At 38.5% G+C, this 27,716-nt stretch overlaps 1 protein-coding gene across 1 annotated transcript in view; it reads left to right on the top strand.

The window, feature by feature from the left end:
- Positions 1-17,606, top strand: part of gabrb4 (gamma-aminobutyric acid type A receptor subunit beta4) — a 78,315-nt gene extending 60,709 nt beyond the window's left edge. Inside the window, exons 5-10 of the mRNA XM_036588033.1 lie at positions 4,378-4,460; positions 8,666-8,803; positions 12,639-12,791; positions 15,699-15,955; positions 16,888-16,977; positions 17,253-17,606. Of these exons, the coding sequence (XP_036443926.1) occupies positions 4,378-4,460; positions 8,666-8,803; positions 12,639-12,791; positions 15,699-15,955; positions 16,888-16,977; positions 17,253-17,606 (1,075 nt within the window). The remainder of the gene's footprint in view (positions 1-4,377; positions 4,461-8,665; positions 8,804-12,638; positions 12,792-15,698; positions 15,956-16,887; positions 16,978-17,252) is intronic.
- The last annotated feature ends 10,110 nt before the right edge of the window (positions 17,607-27,716 follow it).

Genomic DNA, 27,716 nt, shown 5'->3' with positions numbered 1-27,716 from the left:
TGAGGTCTGGGGTGGTCAGTCTATTGTCCTAGGAACACCAGCAGCTTGCAAATGTTCTTCTTTTTTGTCTATTTCCTTTTCTCAGTAATGGCTTTTTAAGAAGTTAACATTCTTTCAGACTCATAGTGTTGAGTTGTCTTCTCACAGTGGAAGGATGGACACAAGTACATGTGGATTTTGTATTCGATCTGAAGCAAGAGTGGAGCTTAAGCCTTCAAAGGTGAAAGCTTTAAGAACTGTTTATCTTATGGTGACAGTTTAGGTGGTCTACCAGGTCTTTATCCAGTTCTGGAAACTCTGGAAACTTTGGAAAAGTTTTTTTCTGTTATAGTTCTTTGCCTTTCCTTATACCAGTGGATTATGTTATATATAATCTCAGAAATATCTCCTGAGAAATCACTTGTACTTAATGGCCTTTTTGGCTGGAAATTAAGTTGGTCTCAGAACTGTATTTAACTGTGGCTACACCAGAAATCACCTTGCGCAGGCTCCTGTCTCCAGCACGTCCTAGATTTCCTTCTAAAGCTGATATGACACCGGCTCTTTAGTGGAGCGCCACTCAGGGACCGACCCAAAATGGCTCGAGAGCCGCTCAGGAGTCTCTGACGACGCAGCCAAACACGAGCCCTGAAGCCACAAACACTCCACGTCTCTCCAGCTTCCCTCAGAGGAGCTGCAGTCCCACTTCCTCTGCGCTCTTAGACTCTTGGTTAAGACTAAACCTCTTGATCTAAAATCACGTACTTTAACTGATTAAAACTGGATTCTTTAGATGCAATTTCCTTGAAAAGATTGAGAGAAGGAATAGAATATCGATTGCAGCCTTTGCAATTTGATAACTGGAGCCTGTTTACTTCATACCATCTTCACAATTTTGGAGGGACGACGATCACAAATGTGAGGTATAGCACGTGAAGAGATAACAAGGTGAAATATCATACAATAAAAGAACAGACCAATAAAATTATGACTTTTCTTATGTCAAGCACTCGCCAATATTTCTTAAACAAAGAGCAAGACTGCTAGAACTAGGTGTTTAGCCTCTCATTACATTAACACTGGACGGTTCAGAGAGTCCAGACATAGATTAAGTCTGTATTTGACTAATTTACACTTTTAAAAAAGATAGTTCTTCAAGGGTTCTTTAATACAGGGAATAGTTGTATTTAGAATCATGAGTTCTATACAGAAACATGATCTCATGCTTAAATGATTCTTTTATGTAATTAGTGTAAATAAAGTGTAATTACACTTTAATTGATTGATGGATACTGTATTATGTATGAATCTACACAGAACCTGTTTAAAATGGTTCTATATAGCACTAAAAGGGTTCTTCTTTTGTTACAAGCTTGACATCATAACAATAGCAGAACCCTTTTTGGTGCTATACAGAACCATACAACACATCAATCTGAAGAAACATTTCACCATGCAAAGAAATTACAAAGAACCTATATAGAACCATTCCCTTTTCTAAAAAAAAACCTTAAAGAACCATCTGTTTTAAGAGTGTACAATCAATGGGAACCTTTTAAACTAGAACTAGACTATGTTCGGATTTACCCAGTCTAATGCATTTTTGTGCATACTTTCTCAGTGTTTGTAGCGCTAACCATTAGCATAAGCTTTCGGTTCTTGATCGTGCCGATACTAGTTTTTATAACAATCCCCACACAAACTACCATATATATGAGGATTCCACATAAAATAAGCACACAAGCATGCAAAAGCTTGCAGTACCTATCACACGGCTCCCAGAGAGTGCATCTACATTCCTGACATAGTGGGGTGATGAGCCGAAACTCAATTACTGGTTTTATTCCTCCCCTCCCATTCACGCAAACCAGCGAATCCCATTTCATTTACACAAAACCAGGGAGGGAGCTGCTGTGATTTAACATGGCAAATGCAATTACGAAAATGTGCCGTAGTAGTAAATTTTTCAACATTGAACACCACCGACACCCACGCTCGCACATCCTTTTCCTGTGGTTTTATTGAACGTGTGCGCTGAGGTCACGTGACATCTTTAACCAATGAGTGCTGCTTGTCTAGGCAGACATGTGTAAACTTCGTACTGAGGATTTTTACCCTTTTAATTGATTCTTCAGCCTCAACGATGTGACAGAATTCATGATCTTTGGATCCTTTTTGTGTTTTTGTTCTTCAGTGTTCTCTCATTACAGCACCCAGCATTCACTACACAAATACATCATGCAACCACTGCAAAAAGGAAATCAGAATACTGAGCCACATATATACAAATAAGGCAAACATCAGCGATTAGGCTTCCTCCTGCAGTAGCCAGCTAGCAGAAAAACAGCCCACCCTCAAAAATCCACCCTCCTCCCACCTTCAAGATTCATCATCAGAAGCGGATTTTCCCAGTCATTAAACTGGAAAAGCTCACTCTAGAGATCAGCCATGTTTAAATCAGATCACGAAATAAAGTATAATAAATGAATAGACTAAAAAACGAGTAAAATTAAAGAAAAATGACAGTTATGTTTGTGTTTGGAGACAATAAAAATTAACAAAGAAAAAAATGTGTTCAAAAATAATCTAATGATCTGCAAACACTGTAATGATTATTAAGAATATAGAACGTTGGAAGACAAATCTGCAGGGATATTTTTCTGTACTTCTACTTGCTTGAGTTATAGGAGAAAATCAAGCTCTGTTTTTGTTTCAGATCTGAATCAACCTGTCTGAGTAGTCTGTAGCAGTCAAGAAACCATAACTGAGGAAAGAAAATAGACAACAAAAAAGAGGATGTAAAATCAAACATAGAGGCTGCTGATGTTCTCAGAACAATGGACTGACCACCCCAGAGTCCAGACATCAGCATCACTGAATATGGCTGGGATTACTTGAATTGTAAGAAGCAGAAAATGCAAACAACTTTTAAGACTGAACATTGGAGGTGTGGAAAAATATCCCTGCAGATTTCGTTGAAAGCTGAAACCAAGTCTCCTGCAATAAAGGCGAAGGGTGGGCACACTTTATAAAAAAATATAACATTTCGCTGTTGAGGCTTTTGTAGAAGTTCAGTCTTAGTTAGTTAGTTGAACTCTGCTCTGCTAAAAATCATAGAATGATTAAAAGTTTCTGTTGGCTTCTGGTGGCGTCCAATTGTCTGGTATTCTGTGTTTCTCTGATGGGTTGATATCACGGTGTAAAGGATCCTAATGGTTTAACAGGTGGGACTGATTCTAGATGCATCTGATGGTTTCCCAATGGGATCTAAAGGTGTCCTACAGGAAACTAGTGGCCTCTAATGGCAACTATTAAGCCAAAAAAATCAGACTTTAATCCAAATGGTTCCTATAATCTTTTTCAGCAAGGTGCTCGTCATGACACATTTAATCCTAAACACATTCAGTGATCTGGTCCATGTTCTAAAGCACTACTATATAATATGTTAGAATATATTAATATAGATAGAAAAAAAATCTAGTTTGTTCTATACTTTACACTAAAATTGAACATGCCTAGCACACAAATGCAAAGTAAGCACTATCGACGTTCTTGTTGCCAGTATTCTTATTGCCAAAATGAAAGTGCATCACACAGTGGGATATGTTAATGAAGTGACAATTGAGCAGACGTTCCTGTCAAACATATAAAACTGACCCGGGCTAACACTGGCCATGAGCTGTGAAGTACATTATGACTGTTAAAGAAAACCTGTATTTCTGTAAAGGATGTAGAAAAGCACAGTTTGATCGAGGTGTTTATACCTTTGGGCATCTCCAACCCTTTAGTAATTTTGTGTTTAAAAGGCCTTGATTGATGCTTTCTGTGTGACTGACCAGTGTTGTTTGAGTAATATGGTTTTAACATGCATTCATGACTAATGGTAATCCTATTCATATTTGAAAAGCCAGTGTCTCATTGCCCTGTTTTGCTCTACATGATACACATACACAGTAAACAGCCTAATTCTGTGCAAAGAAGAATCCGTAATGCTGTCTGACAAAATGTCCTTAAAGGAAGACTAAAAAGCGAGAGCTGCTGCAGGTACTGCAGAGGCAGCATGCTGCTAAACAATCCAGCCCCCTCCTCTCTTTCTCTCTCTACCTCCCTCTCTTTCTCTCTCTCTCTCCGACCCTCCCCTGTCAGAAACGACGACAGGCTCCATACAGCACTCACCTACCAATGATTGCATCCCCCCCTTTTTTTTTCTTTCTCTTGGCGCACGACAGCGGCTGCCAAACATTACTCATTTAGAGATTCACAAGGCTAAGCTACGATTTCCTAAAGGTTACCAAGGTAACGGTTGCTCTCTCTCCCTTTCTCTCTCCCTATCTCTCTCTCTGCTCTTCCTGCCCCTCCCTCGCTCCTTTCCTCCTCCTCGCGCCTCTGTTTTTCTAGAATAACCACCACGGCTGCGTGTATGATGGATCTGAGGAGATACCCCCTGGACGAACAGAACTGCACCCTGGAGATTGAGAGCTGTAAGTGGACTAGTAAAACGCACATAAACATAAAACCTGCTTCACACTCACCTCTATACAGAAATCACCAGGGGCATAGCTATGGAGGGGCCTAGGCCACCCCACTGGGAAGCCAGCCCTCCCCAGATTTCTGACCAGGCAAAAGCACAGATTTCTTGCATTCTCATTTTTTCCATCTCAAACACATAACAGAGGCTGTTAAAGCTCTCTTTACTACAGCCGCTATCAGCATGGCAAGACGGCTCCCCCCGTCATTTATGCAAAATGCACAGAAAGACCCTTTTTCCCAGAAAATATGCTTTTTTAACACAGCACTAGCTTGCTCCACTGTTTCCCTTGATAGTGAGAACCTAGCTGAGCTTTGGTTGAGCTTCCTATAGGCTACTTAGCTAACTAGTAAGTAGCAGTAGCTGATCATAGTGAAGAAAAAGCAACATGAACAATGCAATCCTCAACCATTCAATGTAAACATCTACCCCTAGTGTTGTAAAAAGTAGCACTCTGGTTAGTTAGCTTTTACCCACCATATTATACTAGGCTTCCTATTCACCAGCTTCTTAATCAAATTTTCTGTTCCACCTTAAATGGTGTGAGAGTTAACTGCACTACCATTTAAGGTAGAATGGGAAATTTAAATAAGGAGTAAATAAGAAGACATCAGCTTCATCCATGTTATGCTATTGGATGTTATATTAACTACCTTTAGCCATCACATGTTTTGTTTAATATTCCAAAATGTTTCCCTCTTATTGTGGTTATTGGGTGAATAATATGATTTAGCTGCAATGAAGTTGGGTAGTTAGTGTTTGTCTCACTAATAGTGACTGGGGCATATTGCTTGCTAGTTGACCCCCTAAACCTGTAACGAGCCCCACCAAAATGAAATTCTGCACTGGAATACATTCTCAGCATGTCATTCCTGCACTTTTATGTTGGTGTTGCATCGGCTCCACTAAGTAAACATCCATATGCTCTTCACAGATGCCTCAGAATGAGCGTCTTTTTTGAAAGCACCTTGCTTGCTAAGCTGATTCCATACTGCCAAGGAACAATCAGACATGCGCATATTGGTGACTCCTCAATTCGTCAGATTTCTGCATAAAACCTAAAGAAATAGCTGTGACAGCATTTAGCCACAGTCTAAATGGCACAGCAAGTGCACCATGCTACCTTAAAGCTATAGTCATTTACACAGGGTGCCTCATGATTGAAGGTTCCAAGATGGGGAGATCATACTCTATTCCTAAAATGTTCTTAATATATCCAGAGCTCTCAAGCTTTGTATACATTTACATTCAGGGTTGGGATGTAACAGAACACAGGTATTTGGAACAGGTTTTCCAAAAACAGAATTTGATCTGTAGAGGGGAAGGAGTGGAAGCTGGAGGAAGGTCGCCTTTCTTCCATCATGACAGAAAACTGCTGCAACATTGTAGCGGGTGTCAAAAAACTCAACTGGACAGGGTTGGACACAACTTAAATCTAGGAGTGGCAAACTCTGAATAAAAACCGAGAGCACTAGTCAACGTTTTTTCACAGATAGCAGGGCAAGAGGCAACATCAAAAGGCTCAAATTGAGCTTGACTTCCCTCAGTGTGCCTTCATAACGTTTCTTGTTTAAACCCAATGACACTTAACAGCACCAGGTGTTAGATTTAACTTTTGTGCAAGTTTTTTTATCTTTGTTCTGAACTATACCATCGTTAATCAACATTATATATGATATTAAAGCACCACTAATTGTTTATTAATTATTTTAAAATCAGTGCACAGTGTTTAGCAAACTTGGCAAACCAGGATCTCAACAAAGAAAACTAAAGCATGAGTAGACTGAAAAATCAATGGGTCCGCTGGTGCATTTATCAAACGTTTGCCACTTTTGCTTAGTTCATAAGACACACTGTAGTCTTACTTAAGGGATTGTGGGCTTAAGCTATCAATAAAAAATGTTGAGCATTTCAGAACTTCATTCAAGCGAGCAAATATTTCATTAAACATTTTAACTGCCAGTCCGTAACAGCGAGAAACAGTGTTAAGTTTTCCCTGGGTGCTTAATCAAGATATATTCTAAATGTGTTCTCAATGCATTCTGTTCAGTGCTTTCTTTGCTTATTCTGTTTACATTGTTTGCAACAGACAGACTCAAAAGCTATTTTGGATCAAAGTAGAATCATTCTGCTCAGAAGTGGGGCATCTAAGAGGGGTCATTTTTCTAGAAACAATGGACGCTAAATGTCTCGTCAACAAAAACAGCTTTCCAAATCCCTGAATGGCACTTTAAGTCCGAGCCCCTCAGCTTCCTTCCTGAAAACCAGATGGCAAGTTTAGACCTGTCCACCTCATCTCTTTGATGTCACACCACAGCCCAGAGAGACCTAGTGTCAGCAAGCATGATCATTACGCTCATTTACACCAATCACCCGTAACCGCGGTGTTGCCCACCCAGCCATTGGGAGCCGGTGGTGATAAATGCTCGGAGAGGGTTTTCACTCAGGGGCCAAGTGGCAGCATTGACAAACTGAGGTAAGATTGAACGGCCTTGCCTGTTTATCAATGAGGTGCCCCGTGCTATTGACCAGCCAGCCCCCACCAGGCAGGTGGACCTTGTCCATCACTGATGCAGCAGTGGCGCACAGACAAATGGCGCGGGCTAGGTTTCAAATGAATGCTTTTGCTGGCTTTTGAAAATGCTAATGGGCAACTTATGTACTACATTAGTTGTATTATTTGTTTGTAAATACAAATAATGAAACACTAAGAAACATTTTTTTTAATTTTTTGTAGCCTTTAATTTATCCAGGCAAACCATTAAGAACATATCTTATTTACAATGGCAGCCTGGCAAGCGCCACAAGACACTTATTATAATAATCAGTGCTCAAGAAGAAACCTTAACTTATTATCAGCAACTCAGAGCCAAAGCAAATAATAGTATTATTATAAAACACTTTAAAACAATGTTGTTTTTTTGTTTTTTTTTCTTCCAGCTCCTTTTCTGTCTAGGCTTTAAGCCTGAGAGGTCTTAAAGCTGCTTTGTGACAATACCTGTTGTAAAAAGCACTACATAAATAAAAATAACTTTGCTTAAAGCAAAACATTCGTATGCAAAGGTCTGCACACCCCTGGAAACGCATGTTTTTTTGGTTTTTTAAGTAAAAATAAGTACACATCCTTTAAAGAAACAAAACATGGAATGTTGCTTTACAATTTCTATTTAGTTGCCAAGTTTAACATGTTTCAAAAAAAATAATAAAGCATGAAGTAAAATGTGCCATAACTTTTGCACAGGCCGCACTTTCTGTTGTTTTTTTTTCCCCTAAAATATTAAATTCAGCAAATGAACAATACTTAACAATACTGTAAAGTACAGTGTAATTCAATATTAGTTCTTACACTGGAAAAAGCAGAGAAATTCTATAAGAATTTCAAAAGTTTTTTGATATAACGATATGTGCTAACTCTCATGCGCTAGACTTTAAAGGGTTAAAGCCTACCATACACGATACTTAAATCTACTTCCCACATTATCCTATGGAATACTCTATGGAATCTCCTAGAAGAAATTTACTGACAGCGAGGCAGAGCTGCTGGGATGCTCAGGAGGGATCTTTCTGACCGGCTACTCAGTAATACTGGCCTAGCACTGGGCAGCGAGGGAAACTAGCGGGGCTATAGACACTCAACCCCAACATTACAAGGCAAAATGATTAAAAAGGGATGAATTCTAATCCAGGCAGGGAAATGATATGACCCTTGACAGAGCGCTGGCACACTCAAGGGACGAAAGGCGTAATTAAAATATGAAATATAGCTCAGCCAACCCAGAGCCAAGTTACATACGGTTCCTGGGAGCTCCAAGAGAGCAACATAAATGCTCCAATGAGGTGTAAAGGGGCATGGAGGTCTTGCACATGGCTGGAAAGGTCTTTAGAGAAGATGTTCTGCACAATATACTGTAGCTCTACTTCATGTAAGGCTGTAAAAAAATCCTTGCCATAACTTACTATTTTAATTATCTTAGTCATATTCATGAATAATAAACTCATTCAGTTTCACAGTTTGACATGACTTGATATTGATGTTGCTAATAATTAATGCAAGATTATTGACAGCCTAAAAAAAACTCATTATTGCTATTATATTCGGTAAAATTGAGCTCATTGTAACTTTAGCCTTCGGTGTCTTCTTCCCCATCTTCCCCACAGATGGATACACCACAGATGACATTGTGTTCTTCTGGCAAGGTGGGAAGAACGCTGTAACAGGTGTGGACAAACTGGAGCTGCCGCAGTTCTCCATTGTGGAGCTACATCTTGTGTCCAGAGAAGTGAGGTTTACCACAGGTAAGGAACGGGATACTCACTCACTCAATGGGAAGTGATCAAAAGTGATCTACTCCTTAACAAATTCAAGCTCTAACAGTCAAAGATTCTCTGATATTGTATTACTGATTGAAACTTGTACAGTGATCAAGGCTTAACCTTTAGAAACCACAGTTCAGAGTCACTGGTAATAGCAAAGGCATAATGTAGTTTGACATTAATTATTTTGTATGAAACAAGCAATCCAGGACTACTAAAACTAGGCCTTCAGGCCATAAATGTAAAAAAATAATAAGAAGAATGAATAAAAATGCTAATTTCTGTTAGCCTCCATATAGGATTTCTTATAGTATGTTAGTACTAAGCTAATACTGTTACACATTTTATTTGAAGCTAGTAATAGACATTAACATTTTACCTTGTATATTGCAGCATTACAACTGACTGAAACCTAGTTAGACCACCACTCATACTTGCACTCAGTGCCTTATGTAGGACTTCTAGAAGACCTGGAGAGATGTCTTTCCATGTTCCTAATGTAAGTCAAAATGTGATTGGCTGATTCTACAAGGCCTTTAGTTCAGCTCCTGAAGGCCTATCCAATGGGAGAGCTTGCTTGGATCTACTTCGATCTGGGGCCATTTTCCATTGAGTTTCAAGATTTTAAGCTGTTTTTCCAACCAAAACGTAACAATGAAATCAGAGTAGTGCTGCAATACGTCATAATGTTAATTCTATTAAATAAAAGTAACTAAAAATTACATATGATTTTCAAATCCCTCTAAATCATTAGGCTTTCTCTGAAGTCCCAGAGGGTTCACCACTGTTTGAATTGCTTAACGTTATTGTTGTCCACACACTTTTGTGCAAATTTTTGCATGTTTTGGTCTTTTTTTGATATAAACAAGCAGAAAGCAGATTCAAACCTGACAGTACAGGTTTTAAAATGAATGTATATGATATAACTAAATATGCAAGAAATCAAGTAAATGTATGCATCTCAGTAGTATAGCAAAGACTTCTAAGGGTTAAAACTGAGGCTAAGTTTTTACTGTGAAGATGAGGAAGATGTAAGGTGATCACCTGGTGATGTTCTGCTTAAATTTTAGGAAATGTAACTGTTACTTTAAGTGCTCTTGCCCTTACCGGGAGTCTATGGAACGAGTGTGAATAAAAAATGTGTGGAGGACTATTGATTCATGAGCTTCACGGGAAGCCAGATTGGGTCATCTCTCATTGCATGTTGCTTACAGCCAATTGCAGTTTAACTCCAGGCTTGATGAAGTCCCTTCCCTCCTTCCTTGATAAACTTGTAGTCAAAAGGCTCCCAGTGGAATACGTTATGCCTCCTCAGCCGTAAACATCGCAGTTAAGCTGAAGTTGTGGGAAGTCAGAACTGCAGGGATCAGGAGTGGATATTACTCTGGCATTAATAACTCGCTGACACAGAGATATGAATAATCAATAAATTCTAAACAGCAATTCATTTCATGTGCCAAGATTTGGAACAAGGAGCCCCAAAAAGCATCATAACTTAATTTCTTTGCATGTTTTACAAAGAATAGCAAGTCCTACAGGTTAGGTGCTTAAGAATAATTATGTTGGTATGGTTTCAGTATAGGGGAACATTATAATGGCCTTGTAGAGTTCTTCTTAAGCCTTATTGAGTCGCTGCTAATGAACTGGTTTCTTTATTAAGCAATAACTAGAGGGAATTAAGCATCTTCCAGAGGACTTTTATTTGTGTATTATACATCATAATCTTGTGCACAACCACTCACCTAAGCATTGGGTCCTTTATGTGCTTATTTCCTATAGATTCTTAGCTATACCTTAGTAATAAATCACCAATTACCTAAAAATAATTTTAAAAATTCAGGAAGACAGTTAATTTCTTTCAAAACAATGGTCATTGTTTCCTTGGACTTGTGCTTCTGCATTTTGCAAGTTGTAGAGGATGTATTGTTTTCTCAGAAAGCCCAGAAAAAAAGAGCATTACAGTAATCAGCTCTGCTTTTAACAATAGCATGGACTATTTTTTTCATCGCTCTGGGACAGAAAATGCTTTAAAAAACTTTAACAATATTTCTCAGATGATGAAAAGCTACTTTAGTGAGTGTGTTTACATGTGGGATGAAACAGAACTCAGATTCTAAAATTACACCCAAGTTTCAGACTTCAGATTTGGTATGCAAGTCTAATTTTCCTCAATTTTAGTACCAAGAATCAGCATTTCAGTTTCGTCTTTAGTTTATTTTAAGACATCCAATAAGAAACATCTGTTGCACAGCTGATTAGTATGTCAACAGAGTCTTGATTGTTAAAAATAACAGAAATGCGTAATTGTGTATCATCAGCATAGCTATGAAAATTGATTTATATGTATAGAGAGAAATGCAAAGGCACTAAAATTTAACCTTGTGGCACTCCAGAAGTAATGTTACATATGTTTTTGATGAAGGATTTTTTAATAGGACCAAAAACTGTCTGTTCGTTTAACATAATTGAAGCCATTCTAAGACTGTGCCTGAGAAGCCAACCCAGTTTTCAAGATATTGGCTTGATAAAGCATAATAAGGGCATAACAGTATAATATAGTATGTTGTGCAAAGGATTATAATGTATAATGCACAAATAAACAGACTCAGGAAAATTATTTATTCACTGTAGTAATTGTTTGATAAAGAGACAATGAACATACCAATAATAAGCGGCTTCTGACTTGAAAAGTCTTTATAAGAGCATTACAAAGGCATTATAACCCTTATACTTAAGTATTGCCAATATTTTTTGTTAAGCAAATTTTATAAGGCAAACATTACTTAACAAAAAGTATAGTAATAAATATCAAAACCATAAAAAGAGACTTTTTTTTTAATGCAGGAAAGAATAAAAGGGAGAGTAAACATATGGGAATGCTTTTACACGATTAGTAGGCGCTGCTTTAAAATGATTATTAATGTCAAACTTGAATAAAAAGACAACTTTGTCACTGAATATAGCCTAAAAAAGACATTAAATTTCAAGGCAAAAATTACAATATTGTACATTGTTAAGCATCTACTTGCATAAACAGTTACCTTTAGTCATGGACTAATTTGAGACTAACACAATTTATATCAAATGCTGCATGATTTCCATTTTTGTATGGAAAGAAATGTGATGAATGTGTTCCCCTAGTACATTAATCTATATTTACTTGTAAGTAGTGAACTGTACTGTTTGATTAACAACTAAGGTGTAATTAAATTCATTGCAATTAAAGCATAATTATATTTTTTACAATAATTGAATTTATTTGTAACTATGCAAATGGCCTTGTGAAAGCATAAATACACCATAAGGTATAATATTTTGCCATGCCTCACATTTACTGTATCAGGATCAGTGTAAGGCAGACCTACCTGAAAAGCCCTTAACTCTTCATGTCTTCAGCACACTAGACATTAAATACAGTACAGAGTAAGGGGGACATGTTGTCCGTTTAAATGACTTTTTCCTCTTTTCTCAGATTCCCCTTTGGTGATATTTAATGGACAAAAAGGGGGGCATATAGAGAACAAAAGAAGGCACTGCAGTTTTATGTGGCAATTCTCAGAAGGCCAGAGGAGCCGCCTGCTGAGAAGGGGCTTTCAGAAAAAATCTGCCGTGCTGGCGACTTTGAGCCATGTTTAACTGGAATCAAACCTGTCCCCGGGAAGGAATCCATTGCTTTGGGGAAATTAAATGCTTCATTCGAACAAATGGAGAAACAGCCGTCCAGCACACTGACAAAGTGCAGTCTTTCTTTCCTGCACTCGTGTCGTGTTCACTAACATGCCTTATCTGTGCCTGCTCCCTCTGTCCGTCTGCTCAGGTTCGTATCCCCGGCTGTCGCTGAGTTTCCGCATCAAGAGGAACATTGGCTACTTCATCTTGCAGACCTACATGCCCTCTATCCTGATCACCATCCTGTCCTGGGTCTCCTTCTGGATTAACTATGATGCCTCCGCTGCTCGGGTGGCCCTGGGTAAGAACCCCCTGACAGCAGTGACTGTGTAAAAGCAATGATTAACAATACGCTGGGTTAGAGAATAAGGTTTAATGTTTTAGTGCAGTTTTGAGACACTCAGGATCAAAGATTTTCCTTTGAATATAGCAAAACTCTTATGTAGTCCAATCACCTTTCAACGTCAGTCTTGATATGCTTTTGAGACTGAATGTTAAAATCGTAGGGCATTTGGAAATAGGCTTTTCTGGAATAAACCAAACCTAGACAGAACTTTTGAATTCTGCGAGCTCTCCAAGTTTATATTTATAATGTTCTATCTGTGAATAAATCCATTATTGGAAAGGAAAGTTCACCACCATCTTAGCAAGTGAAAACATCTAGTAGTAGAAAACAAAAGTAGTTACTGTAGCTAATATTTCTCATCATGAGATATAAATACACTCTATATGTACACTATGTATTTTACATACTCTACATATTCCTTATAGAAACATATCATTTTGCTTGTCAGTCACTGATCAACTAATGTAATTGAATCTTTGGAGGTTAGTAGTTGCTAAAAAAAATTAATAAAGTTAGCTAACTTACCTTCCTCATCTAGCCAGTGTTAGTTAACCATCTACATGGTAAAAATATCTTAGCAAGTGAAAACATCTTAAATGTTCAAGAAATAATGCTTAAAAAAGTAAAACAAAGGAATAAGACACTTTCATAAGATAAACTCACTTCAAACAAGTGCAAAATGTCTAAAAAGAAGTTTTACATCATTTTACAGTACTTACTACACTAAGATTCTCACTTGCTAAGATATGTTGTAGCTGGTTAACTAACACTAGCTAGATAAGCCACACACATTTAGTAAATTCATTTCATTTACTACCAACTAATAACCTCCAAAGATGTCTATATTATCTGATCATTGACTGATCCTTAAACTCATCGTTTGGTTAGATTGTATATTCTTTATTTGGTAGAGATGATCATTTAGCTAGCTGGCTATACCAAGCTAATTGCTAGCAATCACTAGCTAAGTAACTGCTTTTAACTAAAAAAAAGGCCATATTTCAGATGAGTTGGTCAGCTGGCAGTGTTACTACCCTTTCAACTTACATTTTGTTTCTATGATTTCTTACTAAATGGTTTAAAAACACCTTAAGGTTCTTATAACTAGGCTTCATAGCGAAGCTACTAATTTCTGTGAACAGCTTATTGCTGAGTATGTGGACATAAATAAAACATGAATTCTGTTTGGTTAGCCAATGTTCATCAGCTGCACTGATTAGTTGCGGCAGTTAGAAACTTATAACACCAACTTTATATGCCATTTTGAAGGAGGAACTTTTTACGTTTTTAAATACAGGCTCACCATAGTAACAATAGACAGCACTAAATGATTCACAATATGCACATAACTCAACAAAAATAACTCAAGAAAAATGGCAGATAGAACCTTATAATGCCCACGAATTCCCCCTTATAATACCCTATAAGCCCACAAAAAGCTCTACATACATTATAAATACTGTCATCAAAAAATCTACAATTTACACAATTGTACCTTTAAACCAAATTTTGGTGATCAGCCAAGACATGTTTGGAATCCCATTTTTGCTTCTTCTGAGCTAGAGCTATGAGACTAACGTAGCTAAAAAAAAACACCTTGAAGCTAATTAGCATTGTGCAAAATGCAAACCTTAATCACACACTTGCGTAAAAGTTTGTCAAGTACTCACAAATGTGGTTTACCAGGTGACTAAGTGAGTGATTACATTCGGGATAAGGGTAAAACTGATTGTTCACTAAATTGTTGCTTTAATAGGAAGGGTTGTCGCATTACCATGCACATGAAAAGAACTTTAACTTGAATTATAGTCTGATTGGATTGGATTAATTTGGGTGCCTGGGGTAATTACCTCTTTTACAGGTGCTACTCTGACTTTATTTCTGTCCAGACTGACCATTTTGGTGTTTTTCTTCCCCCTCCCCTGAGGAAATTACACTCCAAATTACCTACTGTTTATGGTAACACTTTCCTTTACAGTTCCCTATGTTCTAGGTATGAACCAGGTTAATGTGCAGTACAAAGTCCAAACTATGATCTATTTTAGGATTTTTGAGTATCTATTTTAGATGAAAAGAGGAATAAGTACTAAGACAGTCCAACTAAATTAAATAAATGTGCTGTGTTTAAGTCATAAAGTAAATCAGAAAAATAAAAAGTAAATGCTAAGGGCCAACTAAAACCGTTGAAAGAATGATTACTGTCTTTTACTACCCAGATTCACTTTTGTTTCTAGGTAATAGAGAGACACTGCTGACAGTGTATTTAAGACTCTTAAGCGTTTGGACTGACTTTTTACCCCATAAAACTACCTGACTCTTGGTCTGCTTAAACATGTTTACAAATCTGAGATATTTTCTTACATCCTTGATCTGCTTGACAGCTAGAACCTGTTAGGCATTTCAATGTAATTTAGTTAGGCTGTCTTGGTACTTCCCATCAAGTTACCCAAAATAATTACCAACTACTTTGGATTTTTCAGCTCACCCTTAGCCAGTTAATAGCTAGAACACAGGGGACTGTAAAAGAAAACACTACCTTTTTTTCACTAAACTGGTGGTATGATTTTAATCCCATCTGGATACACATCTCAGTGATTTTCCATGCAGATGTCGCCTTGCCTTTTAGACTTGAATGTTTGGATGACAGTGTGTAACATCGGGTTCATAGAAAATACAACCCGCTAGAAGCTTACATGTACGGCTGTAATTTAGAGTTTTATCATTGAGGAAATGTGTAAAAATCCCCATAGATCCCCAAACAAGTCCAATTGGAATAGGGCTTATTAATTCTTTCTGTCAACTGTGACAAAAACCAACAAAGGAAAAAATAAATATCTGACCTGTAGCCTTGCTCTGTTGCAGGGGTTACCACGGTGCTCACTATGACAACCATTAACACCCACCTGCGGGAGACCCTCCCAAAGATCCCCTACGTGAAAGCCATTGATGTCTACCTCATGGGCTGCTTCGTTTTCGTGTTCCTGGCCCTGCTCGAATATGCCTTCGTAAACTACGTGTTCTTCGGACGAGGACCCCAGCAGCAGAAGAAAATCAACGAGAGGCTCAACAAAGCCAACAATGAACGTTCCCGTTACGAGGACAAACGTCTGAGAGAACAGGTTGGCATCCTTTCAACACTGGGCGTCCATCACTGTTGTTCAGTTCATATCCGTGTCAAAAGTCCAAACAGAGCCGAATTAAACAGAATATTCAAATATCGTTCACATGTTTTAGCTGATTAATGTTCTGTACCATTGTGTAAGCATCAGGTTCTTGACAGCTAGCTAGTGTTACAAACAGCTTGGCTCCACCAGCTGAGATTGCATTCAGAGATCCCATTGCCCATTGCTTCTCCTAAACCAATGGTTTCTTTTATTTGATCGAAGCTACTTTTTCATCATTAAGAGAGGCTCATCTTGTTCAGAACTTATATGAGATTACGTTGACATTATTCTATCAGGTTTTCGTCTAGGTTATTGCTGCAGGCTTGTTTCAATCTAACTGCAGCAACGTCCCAGTAGGCTGCTTTTTTCCAGCCTAATTTTCTGTGAGCCATTTTATTATATATTTATCTTCAATAATCATGATCACACTGGATATTACAGTAAATGTCTTATATCACAAACTATGTTAGTCCATGATCTAATGATTTTGCAGCTTCTTTCCCTGAAAGGTATCAAATATCTTTCACAGGTAGCAGCAATCAATCACATGTTCATTAAAAATAGATTGAATACTAAGCATGAAGTGTGGTCTCAGTTGCCCCCCCCTTTTTTTAGCACAACCAAATTGTCCAACATCAGCCAATTCCATACTTCTAAACACCTAGAGGAAAACAACCAAAATATCAACAAGGGACAAATGACATGACAGTCAGATTGAATGAAGCCAGATGTCTCTGAATGAAAGATAACTTGCCACGCTTTATGCAAAGTTTCCTTGTTGACCCTCATGTTTATGCATTTTTGTATTTTTAGAAAAATGTTGCTTGACTGTCAAAGTTTTTCTGGGCGTTTTAATGTTCTTTTCATCTTTTCTTTCACATCGCAAGGACTCCATTTCAGCGCCGTTTCAAACCAACACCCTCAGGTCATATACACAACGAAGAAATCTGTATCTCGAGGAACAAAGAAAAGTCGGGGTACATGCATTTAGAACTCATAATAGCTGCAAGACTGCAGATTTAGGTCATACAATGCCATTAGCGAATGTTTTGTGTGTTTCAGCCATTATATTCTGAGCCGAAGCTCTGTAAAGTTTCTCTAGTTTCTTCAAAAGTAATGCTTTGTTGTAAATGTGACATCACATCACCATTGCATCTTGCATGAGCAGTATGAGACAATTTTGTACAATTTTGCCCAAGATACTTTAGGCGACCTCTGGTGACCGTCGCTCTGTGTCTTTCATCTCCTCAAGGTGGATGCTTACGGCAACATCCTGCTCACCACCCTGGAGATGAACAACGAGGTGATGCCGTCAGACGTGGGCAGCAGCGTGAGCGACTCACGGAACTCCGTCATGTCCTTCGACAGCTCCGGCGTGCAGTTCCGCAAACCCATGGCCTCGCGGGACGGCTTCGGCCACCACTCGCTGGACCGCAGCGCCATGCGCAGCCGTGCCAACTGCCGGCTACGGAGGCGCTCGTCCAAGCTCAAGCTCAAAATCCCCAACCTGACGGATGTCAGCACCATTGACAAGTGGTCCCGGGTGATTTTCCCCATCACGTTTGGATTCTTCAACCTTATCTACTGGTTGTACTACGTGAATTGATGCGCATCCTCCTAGGAAACATGGGCCATATTTTGAGAGCACATTGAATTGGCTTTGATACAATTGGGAAAATATGTATACACATATAGGAAAAAGTTCATACATATGTATATGCATATTTCTATATATTATATTTCTATAAACACATGCGTGTGTAAAATTGAAAGGACTTTTCTGATGTAAAAAAAAAGTATTATATAGATTGACTTGAATGTTTAAGAATAATGCGAGACAAACATTTGAAGCGTTCGAATTTCTTTTTCTTCTGTAATTACAAACAAGCATACAACCATGAAACCCCCTCCTCCTCCCCCCATCCCCCGGCGAGGGTTTGGAACTAAAGACTGCATGATATTTTTGCTAAAAGAAAGATTTGCGAGATACAAAAAAAGGACATCATCAGAGCGTCTCATTGGCTTTTTATTGATACACACTGTAATCAGCCTTTCCCAACTGCAGCTCGTGAAATCAGCGGTGGCTTGTGTGCTTTTGGGCGCCGACCGGGCAGAACACCCTACCCCCCAAACCCCATTCACTGCGCCTCCTAGCCCTCCCTCCGCTGTCTCCCATGGAAGAGACTTACGGAAATTGTCCGTTTCTACACTGTACAGCAACCTCTTTTGGATTATGTGTCGTTTCCCTTGATTTTTGCGAGAGACTGCGTTTCTCTTTCTCAGACATAAAGCTCTGGTCAATGGTTTACACTGGACGGCCATCACCGCGCATTTGAAAACCACCCAAGAGTCCCGCCCAGAGTCTTCTTTTTCATTTCTTTCCTCATGATGTTTTCTGAGAGCGATCTCCTTTGGGGTATATATTTTTCATTCTGGTTCTAAGGATTCTGACAACTCTGGTTGCTATTATTTTGTCTTGAAAAATGATGTGTTTCGGGGGAGAGCGTTACTTAAACATAGAGTTCTAGAGTTAGCGCATTGCTAGGTAATGAGCCACAGATATGCATCGTTCATTTGGTTTCTTTTTTTCGTTTGTTTCGTTTCAAGAGAAGAAAAAAAGGCTTCAAGTGTACATTCACTCAGTATTCTCATTGACATGGTTAGGTAGTATAATTGTACTCTTGCTTTATTCTTGTTCCTAGTGCAATCCATCTGTTTTGTAGATACAGCATTCATGAGCATCATATACAGCTTTGTGTTGTCTGAGGACATAAGGGGGACCATGGTGAGCTACGTTGTTTGTCAGAGCTTGGATTTAAAGTTAGTCCATCAACTATATGATGTTGTAAAGAAAAAAGAGAAAAAAAAGAATATTGTGTATTTAAAAACAGGAGAGGTGGGAATTGTCTTTTTTTTTATCTATTTCATATTTAAGTCAAGAGATCAGCCCATAGTGTGACCTGATATTGTATGTAGTAACTCGCTCATTGTAGTGGCCCATCCTGAGAACGATTCACGCTGTTGTTTTTTCCGGTTCCTCTAACGTGCCTGTCTGAAAACCTGAAGGAGGTGTCCTCAGTCGATCATTGAAGTAAAAAAGGGTGGAACGGCCCTTGACTTTTGACGTTTCACCTTACTGCAGACCCACCCACAGCCCTGATGTTACGCATCTTAGGATTCAATCCCAAAGACTGATGACATCAGCACGATCAGGAAAAAATAAAAAGAGCTTCTGAGTCTTTTATGGGGCAAAATGAGATGTACGATAAAAGCCATGAACTGAAGTGACAACCAAAAAGGCCTATAATCCATTCTTATTTCATTACTACTTCTTTTTTCTTTCCTCTGCCTCAATTAGCCACATCTGTTTAGGGTTCCATGCACCATGTCATGCTGCAAGGCCTCCACCAAACCTCTGTCCATCTCTACATGATCACAACGAGCCTACTGCACGCGCTAGTTGCTTCGAAATCCATACAAAGTCCACAGACCTACCACCCATGGCTCCATTCAGTCCAAATTCAAAGGCACCCAATCTCTCCAAGACCCCGTGCTCAAACTGCTCAAGCTGCACGCGTAGACGGACACCAGCTAGACAGTGCTACTGTCGCAGCAAGGTTGGGTCAGCCAAGGAGGAAGTACAGAATGCAGATGTCTTGGGGTGGGATGTCAGCTAGGAGGTCTAGTGCACCTTCAAGTGATGTGGTGGGTTGAGACCTGTGAACTCTGCTGTAGTCCAGGTGGAGGACATTCTGAGCAGGTCTCAGTCCTCAGAGCCCAGCAGAGTCCTCTAGCTCTCAACTATCTCAGATCATACCACACCATTCTGTACCGAAAGGACTTACAGAGAGAGACTCATTGCCAGACCATTAATATGCTACACTTACTTTAAGAGGTGAAGGAAATGAGGCAACAAGAACTTTACTGAGCAGGGTAAAGAGACCACTAATCTTCTAACAGCCGTCAAGTAAAGTTTGTTAGGACTTGAGCTTGTTGGAACTTGACTGAAAATGCCTTTTACGTTAGTCCTTTGATATCCAGCAGGACCATAGTCAGTTGGTAGTAGGTGCAAGCTGGAAAATATCTAAAGTGTAGCAATGTAAATTCAGTGAACCTGCAGTGAATGAAAGAAAATGGAGGTGAGATGTGAAGTAATCAATCTGATGAAGGCCTTGGCTTGTTAGAATTTCTCGATAGAAACCAATGAGATGACATTCGGTGTGCTGCGAACATCTGTCAGAAAGGCAAAGTGTACACTTTGTCAAGAAGGATGAATTTGGTGTAATTCAAATGGATTAGCTGGTGAATAAGTTGTGCTGCATGCTATGGTTAACATCAGGCTAACATCTGAACGCAAACTCCATCGCCTATGCTCAGCACCTGAGGACTAGTGACTTGACAAATCACATCATAGATGGAGCCAATGAGTTCAAAATCAAAAGCCAGAGATGAGGAAACAGGGTTTTAGGCCATCTCAAACATGAACATTGCTTGAATGCTTGGTAGCATGCACCCATGCAAGCACTCTTTCATGTCATTTGAATGCCCCTGCCTTTAAACAATATGACTGCACAACCTGACAAAGAAGAGGAGAAAATATATTTTTACATCTGATAAAAGTGCACTGTAGATTTATCAATCAGCTAGGAACTTAACTAAGGTACAGTATTTCTCTTTCAGTGATTGACCCTAGAACGATAAGTAAACATTTGGTAGCTCAGTAGATTTTCTGTAAAAAAAAACAAAACAAAGCTTTTCTGAAGTAGCTAGTACAATTTGTTCAAATGGGGAAATGCACAGATTGCGCCTAGTCATGGACTAAAATTTAGTCCATAGCTTGGCTTAATCTGCCCTCACTTTGTGTTTTATGCTTTAGAAGTACAGGACGTACAGGTTTTCTATAGTATCTGTTCAATTACACATTATTTAACTAGTACTTGTTTCCCACTATATTTGCCGTTTCTATGCACTCTTACTCTGTGATACTCAGTTAAATGTGCCACACAAAAATCTGAAATGTCATTGGTTGGGATGCATCTGTGCTCAGCCTATTAAGGCTGAACAGTGAACAGAGCAAAGATTTGCTGCATAGCAGTGCTATGTTGATCTGTGCCATACAGATATGGTAACTAAGAATGGAGAATAGGAATTTTGGCTTTGCAGTTTGTCAAGCCAGTAAGCATGTCATCTCGATATTCTGTTGCTCATCAGCATGTTCTTGTAGCACCAGCACACAGCTAATTTACAGTGATCTTGGTCAAATTTTAGGTAGAATGCTGGTTTGTTGGGGATCATTTGTTGCCCTGCAAGATCTGCCTTAATTAGATCATGGAAGCATTTTTACACATGGAGTATATTATCAGAGCAATACAATGCAAATACCACGCAGCAAGTCAATTCAAGCCTTAATGGTCGCAGTAGTCTTTATAATCATGGTTAAACATTGATTATGAATCAGTAGACTGAGGTAAATCAGAGACAACGTTGGTTGCTGCAAACATTTAAAATAGGCATTCATTTTAAATCGATGTAGATCTCTTTTTATCTTATAGTGAAGTTCATACACCACAGTAAGTATCCTGTACTGGTAAAAGTACTTCCCAGAAAAGTGCTACAGTGTTAGCCAAAAGCTATTTGGCTGGTTAGCAAACCCAGCTAAATCACTAGATCCATGTCTGAAACTCACTTAGTGCAGTACAGTTGTTAATGCTACCAAAATGGAATAGCCACGTGAGATAGCTCTCAGTTTACTGCTATTATACACTTAGCTAACTGTTATAGAAATGTGCTAGGCTATTAAAAGGTTAGCAAACGCTAACAGTTTCCCAACTTAGCAAATCACATTAGCATTATGACTTTATCGCGAAGTTTACAGTTTCATGCTAGTGCTGGAATCGACATATTTTAAGACCGATATGCTAGTTTACAGTGGTCGACTGGCCAAAATACTCAAACATGTAGCAACACCAGGCTGGAAAGGTGGTGTTTGTCTTGTGGCAATCCTTGCGGATTAGCTAACCACTGTAGTCATGTTCCCTGTTTGTTTTTGCTCGTTTTTCAGTCGAAGGTTGAACAGTGTGACAAAAAAAAAGGCCTACTTGTGATAAAGCTTCAGAAATGAGCTTCTCAAAAACACATTTTCATTTGTTTAGCGTGACTACCGACTACTGCATCGTGTCTTTGTCATGTTGTTGAGTTTGGCAATGAAGAACTCCATCCCTTTGCCTTGTGCCAGACGTTTTGGTCAATACTCCTGCTCTCCGGTGGTCTCCAGTGTCCTGGGGAGCACGATCACAATGCTATTTTGATGGCGAGTTAGTAACCCCGTTAGCATCTCTGAGGATGAATCACTCCTAGCATCTGAGAGTACTGTCGTGTTGCATACCATAAAAACTGTGAGTTAGAGAGGTAATTACACTTCTGATGCTAAGCTAACCTCTGTATCGAGCAAAACATCTTATCAGTTCAGAGTACATAGGACCTATATGTTGATTTTCTTTTGTTGACCAAGCTTCAGTGCTCTTTGGGGAATTATCCTTCAGTTTCTAGATATTATTGCAGGCGCCATCACAGATTCCTTCTGCAATGATGGACATGCCAAGCTGAAACAATATTCATGTAAAGAGCATATTACTAAGAGACTTACGAATGACATTACGTCAAGGTAGCACTCTGGTCACTGAGGTGATTGTTGGCCTTTTTTGGAGAATGTGTCACAGTGTTAGACTCGGTTCACTGAATTGTTCTGTGTCTTAATGGTTTAGGAATAACTAAGATCTATTTGATTTCGTTTATCTCTTTGTTAATATTCACTTCTATATTTATAAATATATATATATATATATAACTATATATAAATGTTTGAGAGAAAGCGCGAGAGAGAGAGATAGCGAGTGAGAGAGAGAGCTTTATATAATATCAGGGATGGGGCGGGGCGAAAAAAAAAACCTGTGACAATGGAGGACATATGTCAATCTTGTCATGCACTTCATTCACTTCATTCCAATCACTTTTAACGGAATCACCTCGATATTCCCATGCCATCAACATGAACACTATAAACCATCAGAGGTTTTAATTGAGTATGTTGTTTTATTTTTCCGTCTTTCACCACAAAAACATGAGAAAAGGAAGTACAAAAACTGTTGAACTGATTTCAATGTGAATTTTTCTTGCCTCTTGTGTATATGTGTAATTACATGTGAATTGTATTGTAAATATGATATCTTTCACTTATATTTCTTAATGCATGAACTAAACAGGGCAGTTGGTAGTAACAGCTAGCCTCACTGCGACTGGCATGGACAGCTTTTGCAGCACCTGCATAACTTCTGCAAACGAAACCTCTGAAAAAAGAAAAAGGAAAAAAATGACAGAAAAAAAGATACCGGTTTTGTTTTGCATGACTTAAGTTGTCCGAATTTTTTATTTTCATAATTCTTTTGTATTCAAAACTGGTCATATGTTCACCCTCACATGCAGAGAGAGAAAGGACTTAGTGTAGATGTGCTTTTTTTACGTTGCATTCCTTCTAACCTAAACACTGTAATGGTTGAACAGAAGCGGGGGGCGGGGGGTGGGGGGTGGTGGGTGAGGGACAGGAGTGCAATGGACAAAATCATTAATGGGAAATAAAAATAAGGAATACGCACATCCTCATCCTTTCTTGCTTTTTTATGTATCACATACAATTACGAATAGTTAGATTTGCACCTAGTAAGCCATCAGATCAAGGTAGACTTTTCTGCTAACATCTCGTAGAACTGATTAGGATCTAAACGGTCATTAGTGGCACCAGAACTTAAGCCATGAGAATGCAAGACTGGTACGATTTACTTTTTTTTCTTTTTTGCCTTTGCCGGATGACATGCCTCTAGATTAGAGGCTATTGATATTGGTCATTTTGAACCATTAGGGAGAAACATGTTTGTAAAACTGTGTGGCTCAGTGACTTTTGTTTTGCTGAGCACTAGTTCTGTGGTTCAGTGGAATATTCCATTCCAATTACAGTGAACTTTATCCCGAGAAATACAGCACCAAACAAACTTGCCACTAAGATGAGAAACCTACAAAACAATTGGCAAATAACAACTTCTCAAAGGCAACCGATCCACAACTGATTTGGAAATGAAATCATTCTTCAGTATTGTTTTCTTTCATTTCTAGTTGCCTGTGTTTGTTGTATTTTTTAATGAATCGTTAACTCTTATCGTTGTTGTTTTCTCATAGAAAGGGAATATATTTCTACTTTACATCCTGCCCTGAGAGTAAAATGCGTTCTGTTTTTGTGTTGTACTGGTTCCGTTCACATTAATCTTTTGGTTTGAATTCTGTTGCTATATTGAGGTGTTATGGTTCATTTCGGGGTATGATTTGTCTTCATGAGATTCAACATTTGTAAAGTATAAAGTTGTATTTCCTTTTTTTGTCAGTGCCAATTAATGTAATGGTGTCAGTCAGCTTTTCTAGGTGTTTGAGCAAAATGTGTTTTTTACTAATACAAAATGTAACAGTATGTGGTACAAAAAAGGGTTATAATTAACCAACTGACTTTTTACAAATAAAGGCTTATACAGTAAAGAACGACAATGCAGAAGTCTTTTCATTTGCCATTTGTGGACTAACGGTTCCATTTGATTTCTTTCAGCTTGACCTATTTCTTTGAACTGACTAGTCCCCAAATGGTAAATCATAACTTTTCTGAGAAAAAAAAATGTAAAGAGAGACTCTTTTTTCCATTTTGGATTATAAAAAAAACTGCTGCAGGTCTTCACCTTGTAATTTTATTTCTTTTTCTTTTGTTCTTGTAAGGGCTGCTGGGTAGCAAGGAAAAAAAATAGGTTAACAGGTTAAAACTGACAAAAAAAAGAGCAGAAGTAAGAAAAGACCATAGCAATGTCTTGTATAATCAATCTGAATTTGATTATAACCATGACACATTACTAAGGATATACCTCCCTCCCAACCCTTGGTCCTGAATAAAGAACCATCAGAATCCCTGCTGGAAAAGTGTTATCTTTGCCCCGTATTGAAGCCAAGCCCAGGCACGGCTATTCGTTTTACAGTGAGGCACAGTGAAATGAAATGTCCTCAAACAGCTTTTACTCTCTGGAAACAGTATATGGATGTATTTGGGTGTGAAGAGTGCATGTTTGTTGAGAAGTTGAGCTAAAGCATGCTGAGAGACAGTTGGGCATCAGTTTTGTTGATGTCTTAAAAGGGAATTAATAGGTAAACAAAGTCATTCAGAATAGTCTGATGTGAAATGTTACATTCTAGAAAAAAAAACAAATTGTTCACAGTGGCACTGATGGGAACCAGACGTTGAAAGGGCCTCCAAAAGCTCCCTCACATGAAAACTATAACATAAAATATTTCCAAACAAAATTGCCTGACAGATTGCTTTATGATAGTTCTGAGATGAGTTGTTGACCTAAAACATACACTGGCGAGGTACATGCAAAATAGTCCCAAAAGAAAACATTTTATCAAACATATGTCTATTTTACCATCATCAACAGTACATATAAAAATTCAGAAGGCACTTGCAGGTTCTCTGGTCCTTCTGGATAGTAAATAAAGTGGATATATTTGCCCTATAGATGGTGTGAGTTTTGGGGTCTCGTTTAGAAAACAAGCCAGAATTTCATTCTAAACTTGTTAAGTTCTCAGTATCTGCGTACAACTTATTTATAAAAATGCAAAACATAAGACATTCAGAAATTGTAAACTGTAATGCCTGTAGCACACTCATTTGTACTTCAGGTTTGAAACGTGAATACATCTGAACACAGTTCACATCAAAACTACATTTTTACAATCATTTTAAGATAAAATCTGTGTGCTTGTTTGCATGAATGCTATATGAATAAGGCCTCAGGTTCCAATCACCATGACTGTAGAGAAAAAAGTTGTTAAGTTGTTTGTTTGTAAGTTTTTCTACAACACACCATTTCACATCAAACCACTCTGAATGGCCTTGTTTATGTCTCAGTGATTGAATTATGCAATTTTTTATAAAATTAGCAGAATTTCCCATTAACACAAGACGTCCTGTAAGTCTATAACATTGTGTTTCTAGTGCAATTGAATTAATGAAACCTAATACTATGCTGCAGTCCTTTCTGAGATAGCTAAGAGACAGGGGGCTGACACCTTAACAGCAGTAAAGGTGGGGTTGTACTGAAGGAAAGACTGCAGTCACATAACATGTAACCAACGGTACACTAAATTATAGCACATTCTTAATAAATAATGCTTCCTGTGATATGTCCTTGGTTCGGATATATGGTTCTAGGAAAAACATTTATTTGTACAGAAGCTGTACAGTGTGTGGTAGTTCCTTAAACTTTACAAACATTTTTCAAACATGTCATTCCTTCAAGAACCATCCATTGAAAGATTCTTTAAGTAACCAGAAGAGGTTCTTCTGCATAGTTTTTTTGGCCACCTTTATTTTTAGAAGTGTAGCATTAGTAAAGGCAAGAGTAGAAGCAGAATTTCTGGTATATGTAAAATATTCTAATATATCCTGTTGTGTTTAAAGTTGGCTGGACAAACTGGGAATTACACCATCAAAGGGTTTTTGGATAGCTCACTGAACATACGTGGTCAACATACTGACCTGTCCAAATGATCCTTCTGATGCCACTGGTCATAGTGTGAAGGCCTTGAGAAAAAGAAATCATGTTCAGAAAGTAGATAACATCATTTCAGAAGCTGTCTAGTCCTTGTGCTCTTGAAAGAAGCTCAGAAGCTCCGTTCATGCATCTTCTGGCAAGTTAAATGACCTGTGTGCAAAAAGCAATGCCCTTGTCTAGAAGAGAACAAGAGTCATTGCCTCTATCGGTCTCTCAACCTAGCAATCTCACCTTGATGTTCATGTGGTCTACCAGTGTTATATGAGACGAGGTGAAGCTCGGGGAAAGTAAAAAGAGATGAGAAGAAAACGGTTGGGGAAAAGGAATCTTTCTTGTTTTTTTTCCCCTCTTTTTCTTGCCTTGGTAAACTTTGAAAATGTTCCCAGTGGAGGAGAGGCACTTACAGAGCTCTGTTAGGAAGATGGATGCAGAAGCCATTGAACTAGATCAGCGAAATGTGCCCGCCATTTCCTTGTTCTATTGTCAGCACTCCATATAAAAACATCAAATATTGAAAGGGTGCGTTAACATGGGCCAGAAATTGATGGCTGCTCTAGTGGGGTGGGTAGTCAAAAAAGGAGGAGGAAGCAGCCTGGGCTTTTCCTCTTTCCTTATGGCCATGGCCTTCTTCCTCTTGTTGAAAACCAATAGCAATGGTCCTCCCACGCTGAGGCTGAGGTTCTAACAAACCTTCGCTCTTTTCAAGTGCGGTACCTGAGATCACCAGAATATTTGCAGAACGAACGGTAGCTTTTCAAGAAATTTTAGTTTTAAACTTGAGTTCATATTTGATGAGGTCAGTCACAGTACATGTACTGTAAAAAAGGTTTGGACTATTTTACCCACAATCTCATTTTTTATCCTGCAGATTTTCCATAACAACACTGATTTACATGTGTACAACTGGGTATTCATCAGCTGACATTTAAACCAGCTACAGTGTATGAGTCCTGCCTTGAAACACACATTCAGAAACAGCCATTCATTTATTTACTTCCCAAACAAAGCAGCCATTCAGAACACGTTCATTTTCAGTGTCAGAAAGCAAAACAAAAACCAGCAGAAAACAACACAAA

This window comes from Colossoma macropomum, unplaced genomic scaffold, assembly GCF_904425465.1.
Source record: "Colossoma macropomum unplaced genomic scaffold, Colossoma_macropomum, whole genome shotgun sequence".
NCBI lineage: Eukaryota > Metazoa > Chordata > Actinopteri > Characiformes > Serrasalmidae > Colossoma > Colossoma macropomum.
This window is presented reverse-complemented; position numbering and strand designations above follow the sequence as displayed.